At 40.0% G+C, this 23679-nt stretch overlaps 1 protein-coding gene across 2 annotated transcripts in view; it reads left to right on the forward strand.

Moving 5' to 3' along the window:
• Positions 1-23679, forward strand: part of PDZRN3 (PDZ domain containing ring finger 3) — a 140767-nt gene that overhangs the window by 102567 nt on the left and 14521 nt on the right. Inside the window, exons 1-2 of one of the 2 annotated variants that reach the window (XM_082060490.1) lie at positions 4985-5272; positions 21349-21599. In XM_082060490.1, coding sequence (XP_081916616.1) covers positions 5204-5272; positions 21349-21599 — 320 coding nt within the window. In that variant the 5' untranslated portion in view covers positions 4985-5203. Of the gene's footprint in view, positions 1-4984; positions 5273-21348; positions 21600-23679 lie in introns of those variants that run through there. The other variant, XM_082060489.1, reaches the window with a different exon arrangement.

Consider the following 23679-nt stretch of genomic DNA (forward strand, 5'->3'; position numbering starts at 1 on the left):
CTTCAGTGGTTTAACAATAAATATCATTTCATTTAAGTTACTTCTGAGAATTGGAACCCTTTCAGAGATGCTAAGTGGAGCAAATAAGGATCTCAAGGCTTCAACATTAACTGATGGGAATAAAGCCAGGGTTTTACATTTGCTTTCACATCCTCTCTTGTGGTATGTTTCAGTTTAAATGTTTTGGCTCCACTCTTGAAGCTTCCAATGCACAGGCAGATTGCTGTGCCCACATGCAAAAAAAAAGAGATCTTTTTGCTGTTCTGTTTAGAGTATGTATTTAGTTGTTGTGTGTGCACAATGCCATAGAAAATCCTAGTTTGCTTTCAACAAAGGACTTTTTAGAAGGGTATTTTTAAAGTAGATCTATACTAATTAAATGTATTAGGAATCCAACACTTCAGAGTTATTGGTGGATTGTACTATTGAAAATTTGCAAGTAAACACAAACACAACTCAGTCTGAACCCATTTTCAACAATAAGGCACTCAAACTTTAAAAGAGGCTGTAATTAAAAAGCACCCTAACACACTTTGAAAATTTCCAGATACTTACTTTAAAGTACAGTTGTGTGGCACAAACAGTTTTCTTTCACACCACTCTATGTAATCATAATCTGTACAGTTTCCTGACTTCTGTTTATATAACACACGAATGCGAGAATTATTTATAAAGTCACAGATGTTCTCTTTCCTAGTCTTTGTTTCTCGCAAGTCTTAAATATTTGTAAAAACAAGAAAAGTAATTAAAGTAATGATACATTAAGCAAACATTCCCCAATCAAACTGCTGAAATAGGAATCATTTGTTTAAATAAAACTTGCTAAGTATATGTACAAAAATATAATGTTAAATAGTTACTACATACTAAGAAAGCCAACTTGCATTTGAAAAAAAGAATAAAAATAAAAATAAACAATGCCAAACCGTTACTAATATTGCAGTCAGCCCCTCAAACATTAGGAACTCCCAGAACCGGGTGCAACGGTTTGGTGTTTGCCCAGATCTGTGGAGTAGCTGTGTGCCATCTGCTCCTCGCACAAAGGACATGAGTTTATTCTTGCTGGTGGGAACTGCTGTCTGAGAGCCAACACTTGGCAGCCTCAGTCCTTTCCCTTGCAAAGCTGGCAGAGGCGCTTTTTAGCCTTTGAGTTCCCTAATAACATTCCCCTCCAGGGTGCAGGTCCCTCATGAGTGCTTTATTTCCCTCTTTATTGTGATTCACCATCCCGTGCAGACAGGCAGGACACCTCAAGTTCATTGGTCTCCTGTGGATTCCGCTTACCTGCCAACACCTGACAGGCTTAATCGTAAAATAAATCAAACATTTACATCATTAAATTTCTACTAGGCTTGTAGAGCCTGTAGGTTGCAACTAAGACAAACACAAAAAGCAAAACCAGCCTGTGGTCTCTGGCAAGATTGCCTCCTCACCATCACCCACTGTTTATCCAGGAGACAAGAGCGGCACCCTGCCCTTTGAGGTGGCCTGTGCTGTCTGGCTGCTTTCCACCTTCTGCTCCTTGGGAATTAGCTTTTGGACACACAGGCAAATGTCTGACGGTCAGAGCCAGGTATCTTGGTAAAAGGGATTTTGCAGACTTGGTCACATTTAATCAGTCAGGGAGCAAGTAATCTAGATAAATGCTAATGAAAACCCTTGCTGGCACCTTGTGTATTCAAAGACTATTTACTATTGTTCCTAGTCAGCTCACCTGCTGACTTCCCATTCAGCCTGGATTGCTCAGATTCAGCTGGAACCACTATAATATTCACATATAGATGTGATATAAGCCATCCACTATGCGTACATTTTGTTAAGCTCTTTATCTGTGGCATGCTGGCAAGACCACACATGACACGTTGTTAACCCAAATGACAGATCCCATAACGAGCTGCCTTACTGGGACAAACCAAAGGAAGCCAGTTTACCTCCACCATGTACGGCATGTGTTGACGAGGGTTCCTGTAACATGCTGGGCTTCCCAGTGTACATATGTTACAGAGCAAGTGTAATCACACAATTAACATCCACCCCATCCCGGACAGCTTGGGTGGCTCTTTCTGTCTCTCTGATCCAGCAGTGAGGAGCACTGAGAAAATCTCTTTGTTCTTGATGTCAGTCCTCGAACCTCACAAAGAGCAATCAGGAAACAAAACTGCAGTGCTGGGGCCTCATCAGATCTTGTGGCATCACCCACCGACCTCATCCATCATGGAAGAAGTCTCGTAAGAATTAACCTGAAAACTCATAGCAGCTTTTTATTCAGAACATGCAAACTGCAACAGCTTACGAGCTGACCAAATTTAGCAGATTTCACAGGGACACCACAAACCATCCTTATGCCAAACTTCAAATTCTTGTTTCAACGTATGTTCATACTAAAATCTTCTCAAAGAAGACACATCCAGAATTTCTTAACGTGGGCAAACAATGTATTTTTTGTTTCTGTAACCTTACTCTTGGAAATGACTGAAACACTTTGGCTGAAGTGTACCATTAAAAACAAGAATCAGCCTTGGACAATGCCCAGAACGCAGGTTTCCAGCCCAAATATTTAAAATTTGGCAAAGTACCGTAAAAACTTGTCTGTATTAACCTGAGGTAGCAGTACCGCTTCTGCCTATGAGATGAATAGAGACATACAAATTAGATTTCAGTAATAGAAACCATCTCTGTTGAGATAAGTGCTGGCCTGACTGTCAGGGTCGCTTATTTACCAGAGCAACAGTGCAACCAAGCCAACTGCCCCATGAAGCCACGCTGTTTGCTGCTGAGCAACGTGCTCAGGCTCTGTTAGAGAAATCTGAAACATCACATCTATGGGATCCCTCCACTCTTACATACAAACAACAGTCTTCTGCTTGACTTTCTCTCCTGGCCTGATTTACAGATTCTCTTCTGGAATCAGATGAAATGTTATCTCATGTAGTCTATCATGTTACTACAGGAAAACAACAAATAGGTGCATTTCCGTTGAAACTGGAAATGAAATATCCTGCATGTTCCTGTCTTACTTCTAATCAGATCCAGCTGTGTGGTATTTGTAAAAGTAATTCCTGACTGAATTCAGCCACCTGAACTGAACAATAACATTTAAATAGCAACTAGTGTTTAGGAAGAAGCTTAATTGCATTTAAAAAAAAAAAAACAAAACTAGGCAACATTTTTGAAAGTTTTACCTTACGTTGCTCAATCAAATTACATAACCACATTCATCTAATAAAAGCCATATTTTTCTTTTTTACTATTTCAGTAGAGTCGTCTGTTTTTTTACTTCCGTTATCATCATCATCTTTTCTGCTTTTAGGGAACACCAGTTCCCTTGTGCAAGAACTTTCCAGCTGTTAGGACCCACAGGCACTGGCTGCCAACCAGCTTTGGAGCAGCCCGCAGTGTGTGGCTGCACATCTCACAGGGATGGCCTGAACTGTTCTCAGCTTGGAGGGCCAGCAGTAAGATCCAGCTACTTCTGTCTTTCTCTAACCTTGCAAGTTCACCTGCTGTGAACTGCTGTCAGGGAAGCATCACAGTCACAGCACAGGGATGGAGTCCCAACCTGCTTTCACGTGTTTGGCCGGGATTTGAAGAGGTCCCCTTTCTGTCTTTCCCTGTAGGCAGATTTTGCTACCAAAACACAGTCTCAGAGTTAAGGGCCCCCTTCTTGTCACAGTGTCTATTTGCTAAAGTTTAGAACTAAAATATATGAACAGCATGATAAAAATATTCAGTAGCTGAATATTTTAATGCAAATTGTGAGTCAGTACAATTGTAGCAATAACTGTGTATCCTACAAGATACACAGAGTTTGGACACATAAAAGCTGCAGGTGATCCTTGCACACAGTTTCCGTGATCATCCACAGAAACTCGCTAAGCAAACACTCAGGAACCAGTTAGAGAACCACAGCACAAGATCCAGGCCCACTGCCATGCAATGCCTGTGTCGGAATTACACCCTTGGTCTCATTCCTAGCTATTTTATCATCTTCTTTATAGCAGAATGAATTGAAACAAGGATTGTAAAAATGCACACCTTCTGAATGCTTAAACAATTGGAAAAAGTGTAGCCCATCCAAATTCGTAACAAAAGGTAGTGTTTCCTCCAGACTGGAAAACATCCATAAAGCTTATGACTTATGAGTACTTTTCTAGTTCATTGGGCAGTTCACTGATGTTTTATTCTTTGCGTCTGTGGCACAGGATCAGTATGGATCCAGGCACTCGAATACTGAGTAGTCATAAATGCCATACTTATGGTACATCTTTTCATAAACTAGTAAAGTTTATCTTTTTAATATAAAAAAATAATATGTGAACCTGTCATCTACACTCTTCAAATGCAATGAGTCAGTAGCAGAGGTGGCCATTTTTCACTTGGTATAAATATTAATCTAAAGCTAATCTATAAATATTAATCCGAGGCTTTTTTTTTTTTAAATCCACAGACATTCACGTATATCTCTTTTGCTTTGTAGCCAGGTCCTAAGGCTGCATGTAGGCTTTCATGGACAGAGATGGCCTTTCTCTGCTGTGTTTGTTAAATGCCTGGTTCAATCATCCCCTGCTATAAAACTGAGGCTCTCAGATACCACCACGCTATGAGAGGAAAATAAATGAAGTAAGCATATTCAACTTTGCCACAACCGAATTTGGTACCACTACACTCATTTCACTGTGACTTACATTTAAACTGTACTTCTAGCCTGCTTAAATATGTTAAAAATTATCCTGAGGGACCACAGTAAAATGTAGTCATGTTTATTTGTAATTGCTACAAAATGGTTTACAAAATTGTTAGTGTCTTTTATTATGCCTGCTACTGAAGCACTTGCCTGTTAATTAGAGAAATTTCAGCTGTCATAGCTGGCAATTATAGCTTCTGTATCACTGTCTGTTATGAATAGTCAATGAGAGCTGATTAATATGCATGAGCAGCAGTATATAGCGTGTGCAGCGGAGCAGGGTGCTGCGGCGCAGCGGCAGAGGGAGCGCTGAGCGCTGCCGGGGACGGAGGGCGAGCACGGAGGATCGGAGCAGGATCGGAGCAGGATCGCTCCGCGGCACCCCGGGCGATTCACCGGGAGCTGCTGGGGTCCAGCCAGCCCGCCTGGGGGTTCCGGGGCTGTCTGCATGCTTGTGAACGGAGACTGCTGGGGCTGCTCTGCTCAACAGGGAAGATTATTTCTGCCGCTTATTTAAACATGGGATGCAGTTTGTGCACTCTACAGAAGCCTGAAGAACAGTACAAGTTACTGTATGAAGTTTGTCAGGTAAAGAATTAGATTTCATTTCTAAAAGCAGATGATCTCTTTTAGGCTTGTGACCACTGTTAACAATGGGGAAATTGGAGTGCCAAAAACAGCTTATACAAGTGGAAATGAAAGAGGGCTTGCCTTATTTGATATGTGCATGATAATTATTGTGTTGTTATGATGTACCTTCCCATTCACACTTGCGGAACATAAATATTTAAATATGTATATTATTACACATCAACCTTTTTACAAAACTTTACATCACAAAACAGGACTCTTGTTAATTTCTGCAGTATGTATTAGGTGAAATTTCTTGACAAGGATCATGGCTTGGACACACACTCTTTGAACAAGTTTGGAAAGACAGCAAGGAAGGCTTTGAATCTGTTTACAAGCACACACGGACACTTGTGTCTGTGCAATGCATTCATTCTGTGCTCAGTCTGGTCTTTAAGTGCCTGTTCCTGTCAATGTAACTTTATGGGTAGTTCTTGTAGTTTTTGTATAGAAATGCCAGCTAGCAAACAGTTAGATTTGACACCATATTAAAACTACTACTCTACGGATCTTTATAGGTCAAATTATTCCTATTAGGCATCGAATAAGTTTTCTAAAAATGTGATAATACACTAACTTCTATTACAAAAATGGTGGTTTCTGTGTTTCTGCTTTTCCTTCTGTCTGTATTATCTCCCCCTCTGAAATTTCTCACTCTGTCACATCTGAAGCACAGTCTGGGCCAAAACAGCATGATGGAACCGTGCAAAGCGATGGCCAGGTGTTGAGGGACAAACTCCTACTAATCTCTTTTCAAATAATCACAGGCAGAAAGCTTATGGTTAACCTCTGCTAAACGTGAAGCAGGTTGTCTGTACAAACTCTCCAGATAAACACAAACTACCCAGATCCCTCCAGCTGTACTTCACCAATTTGCTGTTCAGAGTAAGTGTCAATTACCGCAGTGACAGGAGCGTGGGGACGTTCCCGCCGCTGTTGTGCTCAGCGCTCGCCGGCAGAGGGGACGGCTCGGCGGGGAAGGAAATCCTGGCTCCTCGCTGCCTCCCCACCTGATGTCACTGACAGCAAAGGGAATAAAATATGTGGCTTGTGTGTTATGCTAGTAGGGAAGGGATTAAATTTTAAACACATAGTTTTGATCTGGTTCTCGCTCACTCACCCAAAGGACACTGATGCTTTGTGGAAGGAAGAAAAAAAAACTTGTGAGAGCAAATAGGAAGACGTGTACTGTCATTTCTATTTATACTAACTCACTTCCACTTGCTAAGTCACTATGCATGTGATGGTGGGAAGAATTTTAGAGAGAGGTAATCAGATTTCTCGGACACTATTCTGTACTGAGAACTAGTTTCAGATGCTGCCTGCAGCAGCAGACCTGGCGCCAGGTATTGTTTGTGTGAATCCTCCGTTCAGATCAAGCAGTGGCTGTGGAAATAGTTACTTATCCTCCAAGGTTGCCAAGTTTTCTCGCAGTCAGGGTTTGAGGACAATCGGTGAATCACATTCAGAAGCGCAACAAGCAGAACAAACTGAAACAGCAACAAATTATGAATATTTTGATTGTTTAGGAAGTTCGCACATTTTTTGTTGTGAAATGAAGGTGGCAGAGAATCTTTGCAAGTTACTGACATCTAACAGATGCAGGACAACATTCTTTAAATGCATGTCCTTAAAATCAGTCACAGGAACCGTCCCACTGATATCTGAGATGACTGAACTATGTGGTGCTGGCTGTAGGTGCAGATGCCCAGCAGTAGTTTGGATTTAGAAGTCAACCTGCAAAAATTGCTGCAATCTACCCTTTTTTCAGTGATGTGTGGAGCACAGTGGACAGCACCTGTGATTAACTCCAAGCATGGAAGTCCTTTGCAAAATGTGGTTGGAATAGCCTCAGCTTCCACAAAAGCGAGAGGTGCATGTAATCCTATAAAACTGAATTTCTAACATAGCAAAACCTGCATTATTTAAGAGCATAATCCCCGATTATTCCAGAATATAAATTATTGTGCAAAATTATTTTAACAGGGTACTACTTTGATTTCTCTGTTTCTCAAGACAAGAGGGAGGGAATTCTATAGCTCAGCAAGTACATCCAGATAATTAAATGTCACTATACCTATAAAAATGCATCCTCATGTAAATTAAGAGCAATCAGTTAAAATTTAACCATGAGGGAGATTAAGAATTATTTTCATTTAAAGTAACAAGATATAAAAGACTAAAGTTTCAAAATATGCTAGCAGTAACAAATACCTCTTACAGTGGTTTTATTTTGGATCATCCATGGAACCCTAATATCATGTGATAAGACGACATTGCCATTTCTAAGATAACTAACAAGAAGCTCTTTTAAAGTTCAAGTTAGACAAAATTTCCATAACTTGGGTTTAGGAAATATTGAGCATTGTTACTAATAAATCCCCTTAGCCTTATTTCTTAAAAGTTCATGACTCTCAGATGTAGGAATTCAGAAAACACTTGCAAGAATTAAGAATAGTACATAGCTGCACTTTCTCTATTAGGCCAAGAGCTTTAGTGTGGCTGGGAAATCAATGCTTCAATAAATTGCAATTCCAGAAGGTCCGGTACGTCTGGCTCCGTAAGTCCTCATAACAGAGAGCACAAAGAGGATCAAATATACCAGGGCTCAGGCTTTATCCCTTCCTCATCCATAGATAATTCAAAGAGATCCTCTTCATTAAGGGCTTTGGCACATTGCCTACAATTTCTTTTTGGGCCGCTGTGAGCTTAATGATGCAGAACAATGGTCTTCCCTCTTGTTGAACACATACCTTATTGTACCTTTAATCACATAATAAAAACTAAATTAAGACACCTCATCATTAAAGTCTATTGTAGCCATGCATATCAATGCTTTGTATTATAAATACAAAGGGGACTGTGGCAGCTTGAAATCTCGATGCAGAACAGCATCACTGACAATAAACGTGCTTGTGGCAGCAACATGATGTGTATAATATCTTAGATGTGTCCTGAGATTTACTTCCCAGTTGCATACAGCATGTGAAATGAAGTAATTATATCCTATTAGATTTTCATTTTCTAGTTAAATGGAAATATTCTTAAGAATATTTTTATGGTTATGAAAATGGAGAGAGAAAGGAAAAGAAAGAAAACCAGAAAATTGGGAGGGTGTTTCAGGCCAGTTTTCTAGTTGGCTTTTCTCAATGTCATCAGCTCCTATACAAACAATAACAGAAATAAAGGCTTTTCCCTTTGTAGGAAAATTCCTGAGGCACCAAAAAGTAATCTCCATTGAAGGAAACCTAAAGAAAACTGAGTGACCTGAGATAGAGCTTTTGAATTTGTAAAATAGAAAAAAAAGATTAGGACCTCAATCTAAGAAACTTTCAGAGTACGTATTTCACTCTAAGCACAAGTTTCCATACAGTTTGGGAGGTAGGCACACAGTGAAATCATATCCTAAACAGACAATATTTCCAAAGATAAGAACATGGTTTTAAATCACAGATGACTCTAAACTGGATGGGCACTGCTCAAAGCTGTTCCTTGGGATTCAAGATGATGGAGTTCATCCAGTTCTCATGGTAGGAAGATATCGTAAAAACAACCCACCAAAGCTGGCACTTCCAGCTGAGGAATCGTGCAATAAGCGAGCATGGAGACTGACCCCTTCCTGCAGGCCGTCCCTCCAAAATAAGGATGGAAACGCTGGCAGGAAATAAGCTCACGTTGCCACTGCCCTTGCTTCAGATGATCTGAGGTCAGAAGATTTCTGCTTCCATGATTGTTGATCTGGCACCTACCACAAATACTAAAGTTCATATATAAATAAACAGTTGGTGTAGTGACCTTTTAGTGTTTTAGTAACTTGAAAGTCCCGTTCACATGCTCGTGGCCTGGCACGTCCCAGAGACAAGTAAAAATGACAGCGTTGGTAAAAACAATGGTGGACAAGCTGGAATTGTCTTTTAAACTAGACTAAGACAGGATGCGGCCAAGGTTGTATGAGCACCAAGGTCAGCGTACAAATTGCTGTGCTAATGAGCAGACAGTAGTGACGAGGAACTAACCAATCCTGTATTGCTTTGGCAACTTCCAGCAGCATCACTTTTGAGGAGACTGTTGGAGACTATTCCTTCAGCAGGACTCACACGCAATCCGGCTGCACTGAGCTGATCACTGAAACAGTTCCCTTCACCATTAGAATTCCATTCACATGTTTAGACTTGCAAAAATTAGACTAAGTTAATCAGTCATTAAGTAAACCTGATTCAGGGAAACAGTCTAACTAGACTTGAACCTACTGAGCAATGATGTTACCTTAAATCAGGGTTAGAATGAAGTCTGCCAAAATAAACATTATGGTAAAAAAAAATATTCCTAATCAAAACTGTAAGATTTGGGAAACAAAAATAATTGTCTCTGTACATATGCTTTTCACACCCTCAAATTTAATTGGGCGGGCAGAGAATTAGTTAGTCTATATTTCAGTAGTTTTCCATGTTAAGACCGAACTGGTTGTGCCAATTATAGTAAATTGATCTACCTGAAATACACTGTATGGCTTCAAATGCTCTGTACGTACACTCCCTGTGCTGCAGCTGAAATTAAGAATAGCATTGAAGTCATATTCTGTCACTTCACTACCATTAAACTTGACCTCAATAACAGTTGTGAACCTACCACACTTATTTCAAAGTAGGCATGTGTTTGCTTAAACAAGATGTTAATTCTGAGGGCTTTGTTCTAGACAGGGTTTCCTACTGCTGAATTAGTTCAGCTGTAGAAAAACTCTGCTTGGCAGACTGAAGACTCATAATCTTCAGAAAACTGCCCTTTAATGATCATGGCGCCTGTCTGTGGCTCAGAAGTCCCCTTTCTTAATTAGACATTTACCAGAAACTGGCAATTGAAATTTTCCTCTTCACTTGACGATGAATAATGCAATGCCTCTGTTAGGATTTCTCTGGAAGATACTTTTTATTGCATGTTAGAGGAATATTTTCGTCAATAAAGGACCTTAAATAAGATGTGATATGAAATAAACAAAATGCCTGATGGCCACCTGTGGTATAAATGGGTAATTTGACTTACTGTATACCTGAAATATCTTACTGCTTGCTTCATAATCTTTATAAAAATCACAGTGTTTTTCTTCTTTAAATGAGCAGATTAAATGCTTAACCATACCCATAGCTTTATTTGGATTTTTTTTAAGTGATAAATGATTGAAAAGATGAGTTTTGTAATGCTTTACACTTATACATCTGTTTAATGCTATGAAGCAGGTGGCAAGAAGTCACAAGGGAGAAGGCACTAGGGACAATCACTCTGTGCTTTACTGTCATATGTCAGACATGGGCTGGGAAAAAGGAAACATATGGAGCAATGAAAAAGTGCAGATCTAATAAATGTGTTTTGCTGTGTTCATTAATAACGAAACAAAAGGTCAGGCTTCACTTTCACTAGGACAGGACAACTCTACATTTGTCTTTACGCTGGGATGGTTCCTTGCAGAGACTCAAGGGGTAAATATAAGCAGATCTACCTAGAACCCAGTAGCCAGTTAGGAATTTGACAGGAGGGTGGCAGAATAAATAACATAAAATATGCATAAACATTGAACAAGACTATAATATTCACTACTTTAAACGGTGACTATTGAAGAAAGCCTTCTTCTTAATACTGTATATCTTCAGGTAAAAAGCTACAGACCACAATCTAAAAAGAAAAACAGTAAGCATCGTGCAGTGTTTTCTTACTTCTGTCACTCCAGTGATAATTCTGGAGGTGGACATGTTGTAGGTGATTGGACACACTGTCCACTGCCACACGAACCGGGCACTTCATTCCATTTCTGATTGCTGAAATTTCTTCTGGCTTTCCATTGAGACACCACTTTTGCTGCACTCGGTAGCAGTCCATTTCTCAAACACTACCATCAGACTCCTTGGGGACACTTGAGAAATAAAGTGTTTCACAGAAATAGTAATCATACAATCAGACTATAACCATATTTGGTTTATGCATTTTCATGGATCATGAATTAGTTCCTACAGTATCATTTTAGAAGAAGTGAACATTGATATTTTGAAAAAATCATAGCTGATAAGAAAGCCTTTTTAATTTGTCGGAGTTGCTTTTGGAGTGCAACAGAAGCTCTAGTACCTGACCTGACAGTATCTGTGTAACTGCCATGGATTTTAGCCAAAGAAGGAAAATGAACATGTTCTTATCAACAGCACACTGAGAATTCTAGGCTGTGGTCAAGTGCCATGGATTAGAAGGGTAGAGTGAGGTGGTGGTGGGATTTCTACCTACACAACTTCTGAGGTTTGTGTTCTTCAGCTGAGGACAGTGCTGAGTTTCTGGAAGCGGATGGCCCAGGATTACAAAGCCCACTGTGTGAGCAGCTGCTGGAGGAGCAGACCCTCCTCTTAACGAACCCAGCTGGGTCTGCCGCTGCTGCTGGGTTCCCAGAGAGCAGCACTGGCTGGTTTTTGCATCTTTTCTTGGCAGCAACTTGAATCCCCTTAAATCCAGATTTCTTCAGAGCGATCCACAATTGCTCTTTCCACAACTTGCATGAGAGATACTTGTGGAAGAGGGGAGGGCAGTGGGAGGATGGACTCAAAAGCTGCAAATGAAGAGCAACAGTGCAGAAACGGGTATGTCACACAGCATCCTGGAGATCCGTGTTCAGGTTTCAGTTGTGGCGTGTCCCAGTGACCTTGGGTAGATTACTGACATGTTCTGGGTTTCATCTTCTCACCTGTACAATATACTCCCTTTTGTCTTTTTGCTCAGAGCAGTCTTGTTCTGCGTTTGCATGGTCTGATATGCTACTAAAATAATAATATTTTAAGGCCTGATCTATACATCAACTTGTACTACTCTGATTTTAATTGAGGTATGGTATAAATATTGCTAGACTGTCAAGTATTGGAGCTGTAGGTGCTGGAAGGGAATAGCAGGAGAAAAGTCCCTCTGAGTATTTCTTACTCTCACAGCATTCTCAGAGCACCCTCTGCATGGCACTGCTGGAGAAGGGTGGCTGCTCTACAGGGACTTTGGCCTCAATCACTACAAGCATTCATTTCTTATGTCAGTTTAATTTAGTCTAAATCCATGTAAGATTACACCCTCAACTAAACAGATTAATCTTTTTATGCTATTTACTATCATTATGTATTATACTTGTCATCACATGAAATAAATGAAACATCATCAGTATGGCAACACCTCTCTTGATTGCAATTATGTGCTAGAACGATAAACGGAGAGACAACTCTTAGACACCTGCCTGCACGGGGACCTCTCGTTACAAGGTTCGGTATTTTAAATATAAAACTAGAAATACACAGCTTTTTGAAAAGCAAATTATCATTCATTTAAAAAAAAAATGTATTTTTTTGTAATTTGCTGTACTAGCCAAATACACAGACACAGGGTTTGCCTCTTGGGAAGAGCACACTGGAGAAGGGCACGAGGATTTCAGTGTCACGGCACAGGCAGCCTGCAGCACAGAGCTGTACGGGCAAATCCAGAGGATGAGAGAAAGCGGGGAATTGCACTTGCTAAATTCTGCTCATTAGTAATTCATGATTATTTATGTCTGTCATTTGTACCTCACTCATAAGTATAATTGATTGACTCCCTCTGGGTCACGCTACTGAAAAGGCAGAGTCATTCCAAAGGGACAGCCTGTAAACTCCTGTCTGTGCTTTATATGGACCAGGGTCATTAAGCCATGAACAGATACACAAAAGCTCACTTTTTTAATGCTGACAAAAAAAAAAAAATATTTCTACCCTCATACAAAGTCATTTAACATGATGAATGTATATTTAAGAAAAAAGAGCTCCAAGTAAACTTTACTTATAGAGCAATTACAAGAGTCTCAGAAGCCCCAACATTAGTCTAAATCTGTTTTCATTGAAGCAACTGATAAAATTCCCCAGTGGTTTTATTTTGAGTCGTGACACATCAGAGTCTGAGAATCCAACCAAAAAAAAAAGCAGGCACAGTTTAGTATGCTATATACAGTACTAGCACTGCCTTGTTAATACGTAAATGTGCTAATTACTAGCAGAATAAAAATTCCTTTATTTCAAGGGCCTTTCTCCCAAGATTTTCCATTTGGAAGTTAACGGTTTAGAGAACAAATGTATTCTGTACTCTGAAGTAAAGAATTTTTCTTTGGTCTTAACTATTTTGTCATGGACGGCTCACAAGGCAGAAGGGAAATGCACACACATGGAAACAGTCTATTACTAAACAATATAATTCTGTTTTTTTGAAAAAGAGAGAGACTGTCCATATGAGGGAAATAAAAGAGGGATTAGGTGGAGCTGGGAGAAGAATTAACCTATATTTCGAACCTTCTTTCTCCAATTCCTGAGGAAAAGGGGGTTTATAAAATAGGCTTTTTGCTGCTCTGGTTTCTATGAAAATCTTTAAAGTTCTGCTGCTTTTTTCTTAATATGCAGACTTCTTAAGAACTTGCTAAAGAAGTGAATCAGACCATAAAGAGCGTTATAAATGGAGCACAGACATCTGAAGTCTAACAGAACTAGCATTTTCATAGTGCACTTCCCAAGGATTTGCATGAATTTCTACAAAGAAAAGCTGCTTACTCATTCTTAAGCAAAAAAAGTTTTTCTCTCTGACATTTGTGAAGCACAGGAGAACCAACAAGCTGCACAATGCATACAAATGGTTACCATTCATGACGTTAAACCCAGATAAATCAGTCTAACTTGATGGATGGAAAAATACTTTTCATTTACAGAAACCTTTTGAGTTTCTGTTGTATACCACCAACACCCAAAAAACCAGTGTTACACACTACCGAAACAAAAATAAAGTACAAAATAATTGTAACTACACACAGTAAACTCTATGCACAGGAATTTGCTGGCTTTCTCAACCTTTAAGTTAACTACTTCTGCCAATGTCCAGAGTTACTTCATCTATACTATTACAAATGATGTTTGCACATCCGTGATGAATGCAGAAATCCTCACCTACGTTCTCTGAGTGTCCTGCCTGCTCTTCTGCAAACCTTCCTAGCACAGCCCTGGCCTGTTGCCCTGGCATCGGCCCTGCAGGGCTCCTGGGGCTCATGTACGTGTCCCCCCTTGGGACTGCAAGTGGGAAACTGGGAACGTCTTGCTTGTGTAAATAACCCAGATGTGTAAATTCTTGCGATGAAAGGAAAAGAGAAAGAACAAATACTGGGTTTTCTATAGGCATTGTATCAGAGGGAAGAGAAAATAAGTATTGGTGGTAACCCGGAGGAAGTTTTCTCTGTGTAAACAACTGGCACATTCTGATAGACTTGAAAGCTCCCAATTTGTGTCTGATATCAGCAAAGTGGCAATTAGTCTTCTCTACCCACTCAGAAAAACAAAACATGTAAATAGCTTATCTTGCTAAATAATTAAACAGCAGCTACTGATAAAATGACATTTATGCAATAGCACAACTGTGTACTATCCTATCAAAATATCTTCCTAAAACAAAAGTAAGAATGTATTTTCTAGTAACAGAGTACAATTCTGTCGTCTCAGTCGTGGCTGCAAGTCCTGTTGACTTGCACAGGGTCCATCCTTGTCCTCGCAGTGTGGAAGCTGGAGGATTTGGCCCCAAATCAGCATGTGAACAGTGGCAGTTGGCTCAGGGATTGCTGGAGGATAACAAACCTCTCAGCAGAATTATTGTTGAAGTAGAAGCACGTACATATGGTATAAAAAAAAAAAAAGTGAGAAAATCGGTCTTCACAAAAGGTATTTCTCTGTGACACATATCCAGACTTAATGGAGGAAGAAGATTTCAACAGGAGGGATGCTGACCACCTCTCAGAGCTCTGACAGAGAGAGAAGCTGTTGTAAATCCAATACCTTACACACTTGCAGCACTGTAAAATTACATGGACAGCCATGTCCTAGCTAGGTAGTGCAAATTCTTCACAAGCCTGTTTTTCTTCCTTTTTTCCTTGTTGATTTGCCCATCACTGATTCGTTATCTCTCCCTCTCTAGTAGCTGTGTGTAGCATCCTATAAAATATATACATCTAATAGCAGATGATGCAGGTTCATACTATGTTGCAGCTGACAAGCTACTTAATAATTAGTTACCAAATGCAAGAGAGATTTGAAAACAGACTCAAGAATGCCCTTGGCACTTACCAAGACTACACCCACCACATGCTACGGCCCATTTTTACTCTTTTATCTCCAAGCTAGCGCTCAAACTTTTCCAGCCTTTTTCACAGCTCTCAGAAGTTTGATATAAAATATGGTCACATTGTATTTGTTGCTTTCACATCTTCTGCCATGGGCTATTCTGCAGCAGTTTCACCTGATGTTTATGGCTCAACAGTGAAGTTCATCCGCAGCTTCCATTTTCAGCCAGATACAGCATATAGTGCCATCCCTTTTTTTTTATTTTCTTATTGATTCTTGATTATTTTTCTCACCATTTACTTCTTGGAAATAGGAATTAATTAAACCCTTATGGCTAAAATGAGAGTTTAAGGCCTTATTTATTTGTTTGGTGAGACCGTCCATTTGGATTTGTCACAGCCTCCCCTGTTATACCTTGTTCCATCATCTCTCTTTTTCTCCATTACAACTCTACATCACATTTTACCTAAGTGACCATGACACCCTTTTCCTTTCCATCGTCAGAGTCTGGCCATGCCTGTCGAATACTGATGGCACGCTTGGCTTCTTAACATCTTGCTTTGCTATTGGACACATCTCTGTTTCAGTCAGAGCCTAAACTAAGGCATTGCAAAGGAAGATCTCCCAGTGACTTCAGTAAGCATCAAAACACCCTCAAGTGACTATTTTATTTGCCTTTCAAGTATTAAAAGAAAACTTATAGGAGACACTGACTCCCAAAACAGGATTATGCCATGTTTATCTATAGAATTCTTGCTGCATTTACAATGTAGATTTTAGGTAGTGTGCTCTGTGCAGCCTGCTTTTGTGCAAAAAAGTATAACATAAGTGTATATTATAAAATACTATCAATTAAAATACTATAAATACTATTGTATTTCATAATCATTACATAATTTCTATTAAAAAAATCAAGCATCCCTTTCTTATATACTGTATGGTGTTAATTCAGAGTTGTTATCTCTGTGTGTCATGCAGTTGCTATGCCCACTCTTTGGCTCCACCACAAATTTCATCAAGGTCCATTCAGTTCAGTTTAACCACAGCTTTCTCCATATTCAATACATTTCCAATGCAAAGAAGGTCCAAAAGCTAAGCATTCCAACATTTTAGACAAGTTAATTTATCCATCTTTTGTGCCATGAAAGATCTCATTGTCTCCGTCACATGGTATGTAAGGTTCTTAAGAAATTATGCGTATTTGTAGTTTTTGGCAGTCTTCTGAAGCATTCATATGCATGGATTTCTTTTTTTTTATTCTGTGTTATTTCAAATGTCACTATTTATAAGGAAGAATTTTGCTAAACACAATTCAGCAGCATTAGGACTAAAGTATGATTATAGAGCCACTTTAAAAAATATATATAAATGAAACTGTACAAAAATATTTATTGGCTTTTAAGCACTGGGAATAACTGTTTGTCAATTGCGATCAATATTCCAGATAGAAACTAAACATCTTAATCAAAACCATTTATTTGCTGAAGTTTCAGAAGGGCTCAAGATTAGCCACAAGTGCTAATTCTATACAGATACCAGAAATGAGGCCATTGAGATCATCCCTGTCTATTTTTAATTTGCATTATTTTTGTGCTACTAAAAATAAAATACCAATACTTGCTACTTTTTTCAGAAAAAAAAGGCTCTGTTTTACATAAGCAAACTTGAAAATTACAGTTTTTCATTATTGAAATGTTGTAGCATTCCTGTCCTCATGTCCCTACAACAGAAAATGGCATTATTGATGTGTTGGGATGGGAAATAGTAAAAAAAAAAAAGTAAATACAAACTATTCACTGCTCGTTATTTACCACATAATGTGGCAGTTACCTCAGGTTCTTTAGGGGGCCAGGTGCAGACAGTATGATTTCCCTGCTTTACTTTAAAGTGTATTTTGGCATCATTGCACATTCTTCCATCATTCCTCATGCAGAATCTAAAGAGTTCCCAGTGAGAACTCTGTGCAACCCAGTAACCCTTCCTGTGTTAGTGCAGTTCTGAAGGCAGCTGATCAGTCCCGGCCCACCCTGCTGGCCAGGAGTGCCGATCCAAAGAGAAACCTGCAGAGCTGAACGGGTTCCACCCACTCTGAGTTCAGGAATCGGTCTCTTGTAAGAAATGCACAGACTGACCCTGAAACCATTCATCGTGTGAACAGCTACTGACCGGAGAACTGTTTACCCTACCTGATATGGATGCCACCATATTTCATAGAATTGCTGACTTTTAAATGCAACCATATTTTAGCAGTGCATTAAGAAACCCGTAAGAATAATGATACAGTGAGTTATGCTTTCATTTTACTATAATCATTGCCATTTTACCAAACCTATGATCTAAAACTGTATATACTTCAAAGGTAAATCCCTTTTTAGAGTTATTATTTACCATGCTCTGCAGAATCCTAGTGTTCTGAAATGTCCAAGAGATTGTTGAATACAAATACGTAATAAAATGCTCAATTCCAACCTGGAGCCAGTGACACCAGACAGAAGGTTCTAGCAGAGCAGCCCTGATGCCATTCCTTCCAGTGCCCCAGGTGTTCTCCAGCCCCTCCTTGGGGCTCCTCCTGGAACCAAGGAAGCAGAACGATGCGCTTGTGCTCCTCAACAGTCTCAATTCACCACCCGGTACCTACAGTTACGCCACTGATAAATGAGCATTTGGGAGAACCCACGTGTATCGGTGTTCTGCCCAGGCTGTTGCCAGAGAGGGAACACAGCAGTGGCAACAGGCAAACCTGTGAAATGCCGAGTCTCGACCAAAATTCACAAACCTTTGCTACAAAGGGTCCCCTTTGCAGGAGGAGAGGTTTTAGATTAAAATTTAGCCAGCTCTTCCACCAAATGCTTAGATTTTATTTCACATCCTCCTGCATTGCTATGCTGCAGTTCTCTTTTTCTTGCATTATCAAGCTTGTAGGAAATGTCGTCAAGACACTGCTTGGAAATAATTCCTTGTAGTAACAATTTATGATACAGTCCAGCTACCAGCTGTTCCCTGCATGATACCAACCCCACTTTGAAGTGATGATTATTTACATAACAGTTACACACCAAAGCACAAAGAGAATGCCAATCCACAGATATGCAGAAATAAAGTGTCCTAAGGAACCTACACTGAAATGCAGGCCTGTACTAAATTGTATATAATCCAAGATCATTACAATATTGGGGAATAAACTGGAAAGCTATCCTTTGCATGATTTTACCAGTTTTTAGCACAAAGATGTAGAAAGCATCTCACGTGATAATTTTCCTGCTCAAGAGTTATTCTGAGCACATTTCTGAAAAACACTACACTTACTAAAATTTGGATTCTTTTACTTTTATTGCGGAGTGGACTTAGTTGTAACAAAAGAAAAAAAAAATAGGATGCACACACTAAAATGTGCAACATTTAATTTGCAACCAATAATAAAACTCAAACCATAATCAGCATTTCCTTCTTCCAGAGAAAACATTACACCGAACTTAATTTTACAGCTGTACAAATTGTTTTAAAGTAATCTGTTCAATTGGGCGAGTTAATGATATTTAATTTGACCAGGCCAAACTTTACACGCTATGCATTACTGTGAGCAATTGTGGTCAATACAAGTGTTTGTGTAACGTAAATGTAACACTAACACCTTCCATTCTCTGGCTTAACAGAAACACTGGTGTCATCGCCTCCCTAAGATAAACCAAGGATGACAGTGTAATAAGTGTTATGTACACAAGGTAATTCAGCAGGAATTTAGCCTTTTCAATCGATTCTGCACTCAAGTTAACCCTCTTTATTACAACCCAGCTTTTTGCTGGGGGCAAGACATTTAGTGTGGGCTAAATTCAGTTACTGCAGTGAATGATGTTACACGTTCAGTTGCCCCACTTATGTTAACGGGACTAAACATGGCACAGCACAGGATGAGCTAAGTGCGATCTGATACAAGTAAAGATAATCAGAATGTGGACATATATATTTTAAAGTTTTCGATCATATTCAAGAAGGTAATGTGGCAGAGTCAGCACATTAGTGTACGTTTCAGATATGTACAAGAAGGATTAAATGACAAAGTAGTAGCCACCACTAATATCTGAGGCTAAACACTACTGCATCTATGTCCACTCCATGCAATTCATTATTTTTATGCCTTGGAAAAATACACTGCTCTTCCATGCAGAAGGCAACAGTTTCCACTGTGCAACTCATACCTCTAATTACAGATACAGTAATGTGGTTTATTGAATAAGTAGCTGACTGGAAAAAGTACAGTGTAAGACATCATTCATAAAGAAAATATATAAACACAGTATGCTCCTTGGTGAGGAGGACTTCTACAACAGGGGTCTTTCCTGTCAGCCCTGGCACTGTCTTCACATCTCAAATCACACTCTATCTCTACACATCAGCCAACACTTGCCCCAGTCCAAAGAACGTGGTAACAATTGCTTGATGCTTTAGGATTTAATGTCACTATACAGTTTTCACCATCACATTGCTCTGCGCATCATCTCTCTAATTGTTTCTTTTCATCTGACAATGGTTTGCAGGTTAAAAGAGCATAAAAACTTTTTGGAGTTACCAGTGGTTCCCACTACATCTGTTGCATGGTTCTTTGCATATGAGTTCACAGACCTTTTGGATTAGCAGATGTCTCAATAAACAGACCAAATTTCAAAAGAAATCCCCATCTTGGGCTGGAAACAGCAGGCACTGGGCACATATTCAATCTTTGTACCACATTTGCCCTTTTTTAGTTCATTCCAAGCTGTTCATTGTGTTTAGCTTCCTTAAAATTACAGTCTCTACAGTCCGAGACAGACAAAAAGATTAAGAATTGTCACAAAACAAAACTTAAAACAAAAATTTATAAAAATTCTGACAAGTATGATCTCATCTCTTTCACAGTCCCTGAGTAGATGTAGATACTTATGGAAGAATTCATTAGAAACCACGTGAGGAAGGGAGCTGAGCATGAGTGAAATGCAAAGCCAGAGAGCAGGCTCGAAGTGCTCAGCACCATCTCTGGATCAGGAAAGACACCTCTGCGTGCCAAAGATTTGAAACTGTGTATAGAATTGAATGCCTCAGGTTGGTTTTGCTGCTGTGAACAGAAGCGTCACCACTCCTTTTGAGACTGGAGAGATCAGTGTTCCAGTGCTCGTCTCAGACCCCACCATGGCCTGGCGGGTCTGGTATCAGGAGTTCTGGGCTGGGTCTCTCAGTCATGTTTAGTAAAGGCTTTCTAGTTTGTATAATGATTCACTCAACCAGGAGATTGTGGCGGTGAGATCTGGGGCTGGGAAATGGCCAAGCTACACAGAGAAAAAGTGATTTTTGAAAAAACGCTCATGATGGTTTTTTCCTTATTATTTCTATTCCCTATCCCAGTATAGGGATCCATCCCTAAAATGCAGGGGGTTGATTGCAGTGGATGAGTATCACCATGAAGTTTCATCTGAAAAAAATGTTTTTCAGACATAGATACATAATTCTGTAATTTCAGCTCTTGTCCCAGTAGTTCTGTTTAGTAATAGGGCTAAAAGATGGGGGGGGGGGGGGATTAGGAAAAAAAAAGTTGCAAACAGTAGAAAAATTACCAGAGAATCAGTAGCTTGTTTTGGTTGAACAAGGAATGAGACATTTTTAATCTGCAAGAAACCAACAGAATACTGGTATCTGCTCTGTCTCAAAGAGTGAGCCTAGTAAAATGTAGCTATCAAAATAAAAAGAGCACAGGATTTGTAAAGTTCCTGTAGTGAAAGGGAAAAGAGAGATCCGTAACACTTGGTTCCTAGAACTTGCTGTATTTACCTTTAGACGGAAGCCGAGACTTGTAAATTAACAGCCCAACCCAAAGATATCCTCCACTTTCTGACTGTTTCTTTCATTGCTTTGCTTGCTTTCTTCCCACAGGTCAATGGGAAGGATTTATCTAAAGCAACCCACGAGCAGGCAGTGGAAGCGTTCAAAACGGCCAAGGAGCCCATTGTGGTGCAGGTCCTGAGAAGAACCCCACGCACCAAGGGCTTCACTCCTCATGAGTCTCAGCTGGTCGATGTGGGCACACAGACAGATATCACTTTTGAACACATCATGGCTCTGAGCAAGATGGGCTCCCCTACTCCCCCCGTCTCCGTGCTAGACCCGTACCTCCTGCCCGAAGAGTAAGTAACAGCTTGTGAAACCCTTGAAAGTCCTTGCATTCCCTTAATGTGGTGTGTTAGAAATAGTTCACAAACTCACCTTTAGTTACTGCTGAACATACACTCGCAGAAGCAGCCAGGATTCATATGCCACTGAGCCATAACTCAAAACATCTTCATTTTTTCTACACATTAGCAAGCCATTACTCACGAAATGCCACTAAGACACAACATGGCCTCATAAAGCTCATTTTTTGCTGGCATTTGATGGATAAAGTTATTCCTTCTTGTAATTCCTCTCACTGCCTCTTTGAGTTGCTTATGTTTTAACTTTATTTTTTATGGCTGCCATAAATTGTGTAATGGTAAGAGCTGCTACATTCTGTTCCAGAGTATTAATTACTTTATTATAACCCTGCAGCGATGTTACTCAAATAAATTATTTCCTAGGTCTAAAATTACTTACCAGTGCTGTCATGGATGTTTTAGAATCAAATTTTAATTATTGTTAATGGTAGTTTGATGCTTTTGTACTTACAAATAAAAAGGACAATTATCTCCTGGCACACACACCCCACGCCCCGACGTGCTGTTGAAGAGGAAAACAGCTCCCGAAGGAACCCCTGCAAATTGCCTGTCATCCTGCCACACATCTCCACGAGGGAAAAAGTAATGGAGAAGATTCTGAACGTCTCACTTGCTGCATAGGACGGACTGGGATGTGGTCAGTCCACAGCAGCCCCTGGGTTTGAGATGATCGTGTGCATGATGAGAGGCAGTGCCAGTGTGTACATGTTCTGGAAGGGGAACGGTGCAGACAGCCTGAGCTGTGAACACCAGCACACAAACCCGTCCCAGCACAGCTCTGCACATCCCTGCCAGTGCTTCCGGAAAATAGTTTGGCTAGAAACAGGCACCGATGCTGTACCGCTCCTGAGCACTTTCACGGCACGTTAACATTCACACATTCAGCTGGGAACCAGGCTTCTGTGTGCCATGTCTGCGCCTTCCAGTGCTGATTACTTTGAAGATGGTTCCATCCAATATTACTACACGGCCACCTATTCCCAGCCTATTGAAAATTTGAGCACAGCTGCATGTTTTAGAGAAAATGTTTGACAAAAGGCCAGCTTTGAGCTTGTTTGCAGCGAACAGGCAGTAGGGCTCAGAGCAATTAGAACACAGTTGTTCCTAAAGCTCCTACACTGCACAGTGCCGAAAACACATTTGCCAGAGAGGCTTTCAGTACCTCCAGCTTTCCAACTGCAAACCTATTACATCAGGAAAACAGCAAAGATTAATTCCTGATGAATCATTTAGGTTGCAACATGCCTGCATAATACCAGCTCAGTCCTATCAAGTAGCTTCATATTGCCCCTTAATTGTTAGACATAGATTCCAAGTGCTGGCATCATCGGTGGCCTTACTTGGAGCTGTGGATGTTGGTCTCAACCACACAACCCACCTCCCGGCTATCCCTGCGCACAGAGCAGTCACTCAGCCGTTCAAGCATCCTGTCACCCAGCACGTGCAAGCAAACAGAGTCATTTTTCTCCTAAAGCTTCCTGTAACTTCTCCAAATCCCATCCAAATTAATCTAGCCTGCATGTAACAACTCGGGTAACTTAGCCACCTAGCAGATGCTGTTACACAAATAGCCTCACACTTACAAAGAAACACATATCTAAGTAGCAGAGAGTTAAAGGGAGTTTACTTTTATTGCAGAAATAAAATTCCAGCGTAGAAAAGAGTGATCACAAGAGCGTTACACCACTTACAACTTCCAAAGTGAGACTGTTGGAGAGCTCAGGTTGTAAAGAGCAGCATGCCAATAGTGAATGGCAGTACGAGCAGAGTGGTGCATATTTAAATAGTATTTAAAGCATTATGCACAGCCTGTTGCATTCAAATCAATCAACAGAATGGTGTTGATCAAAATACTTGGGTGGCAAATTATTTTTATAACTTTTAGCAAGTTGATACAATTGTGTGTCTTTAAGGCAAAGTAAAAATGCCAAACAAGTAGGCAAGGATGATTTTGCTTGCATGTCTGCAAATAACCTGAACTTATAAAGTAAATAGTGCAGAATTCCCTCCTATC

The sequence above is a fragment of the Streptopelia decaocto genome (genome assembly GCF_964273445.1).
Source record: "Streptopelia decaocto genome assembly, chromosome: 8".
In the NCBI taxonomy this organism is placed as follows: domain Eukaryota; kingdom Metazoa; phylum Chordata; class Aves; order Columbiformes; family Columbidae; genus Streptopelia; species Streptopelia decaocto.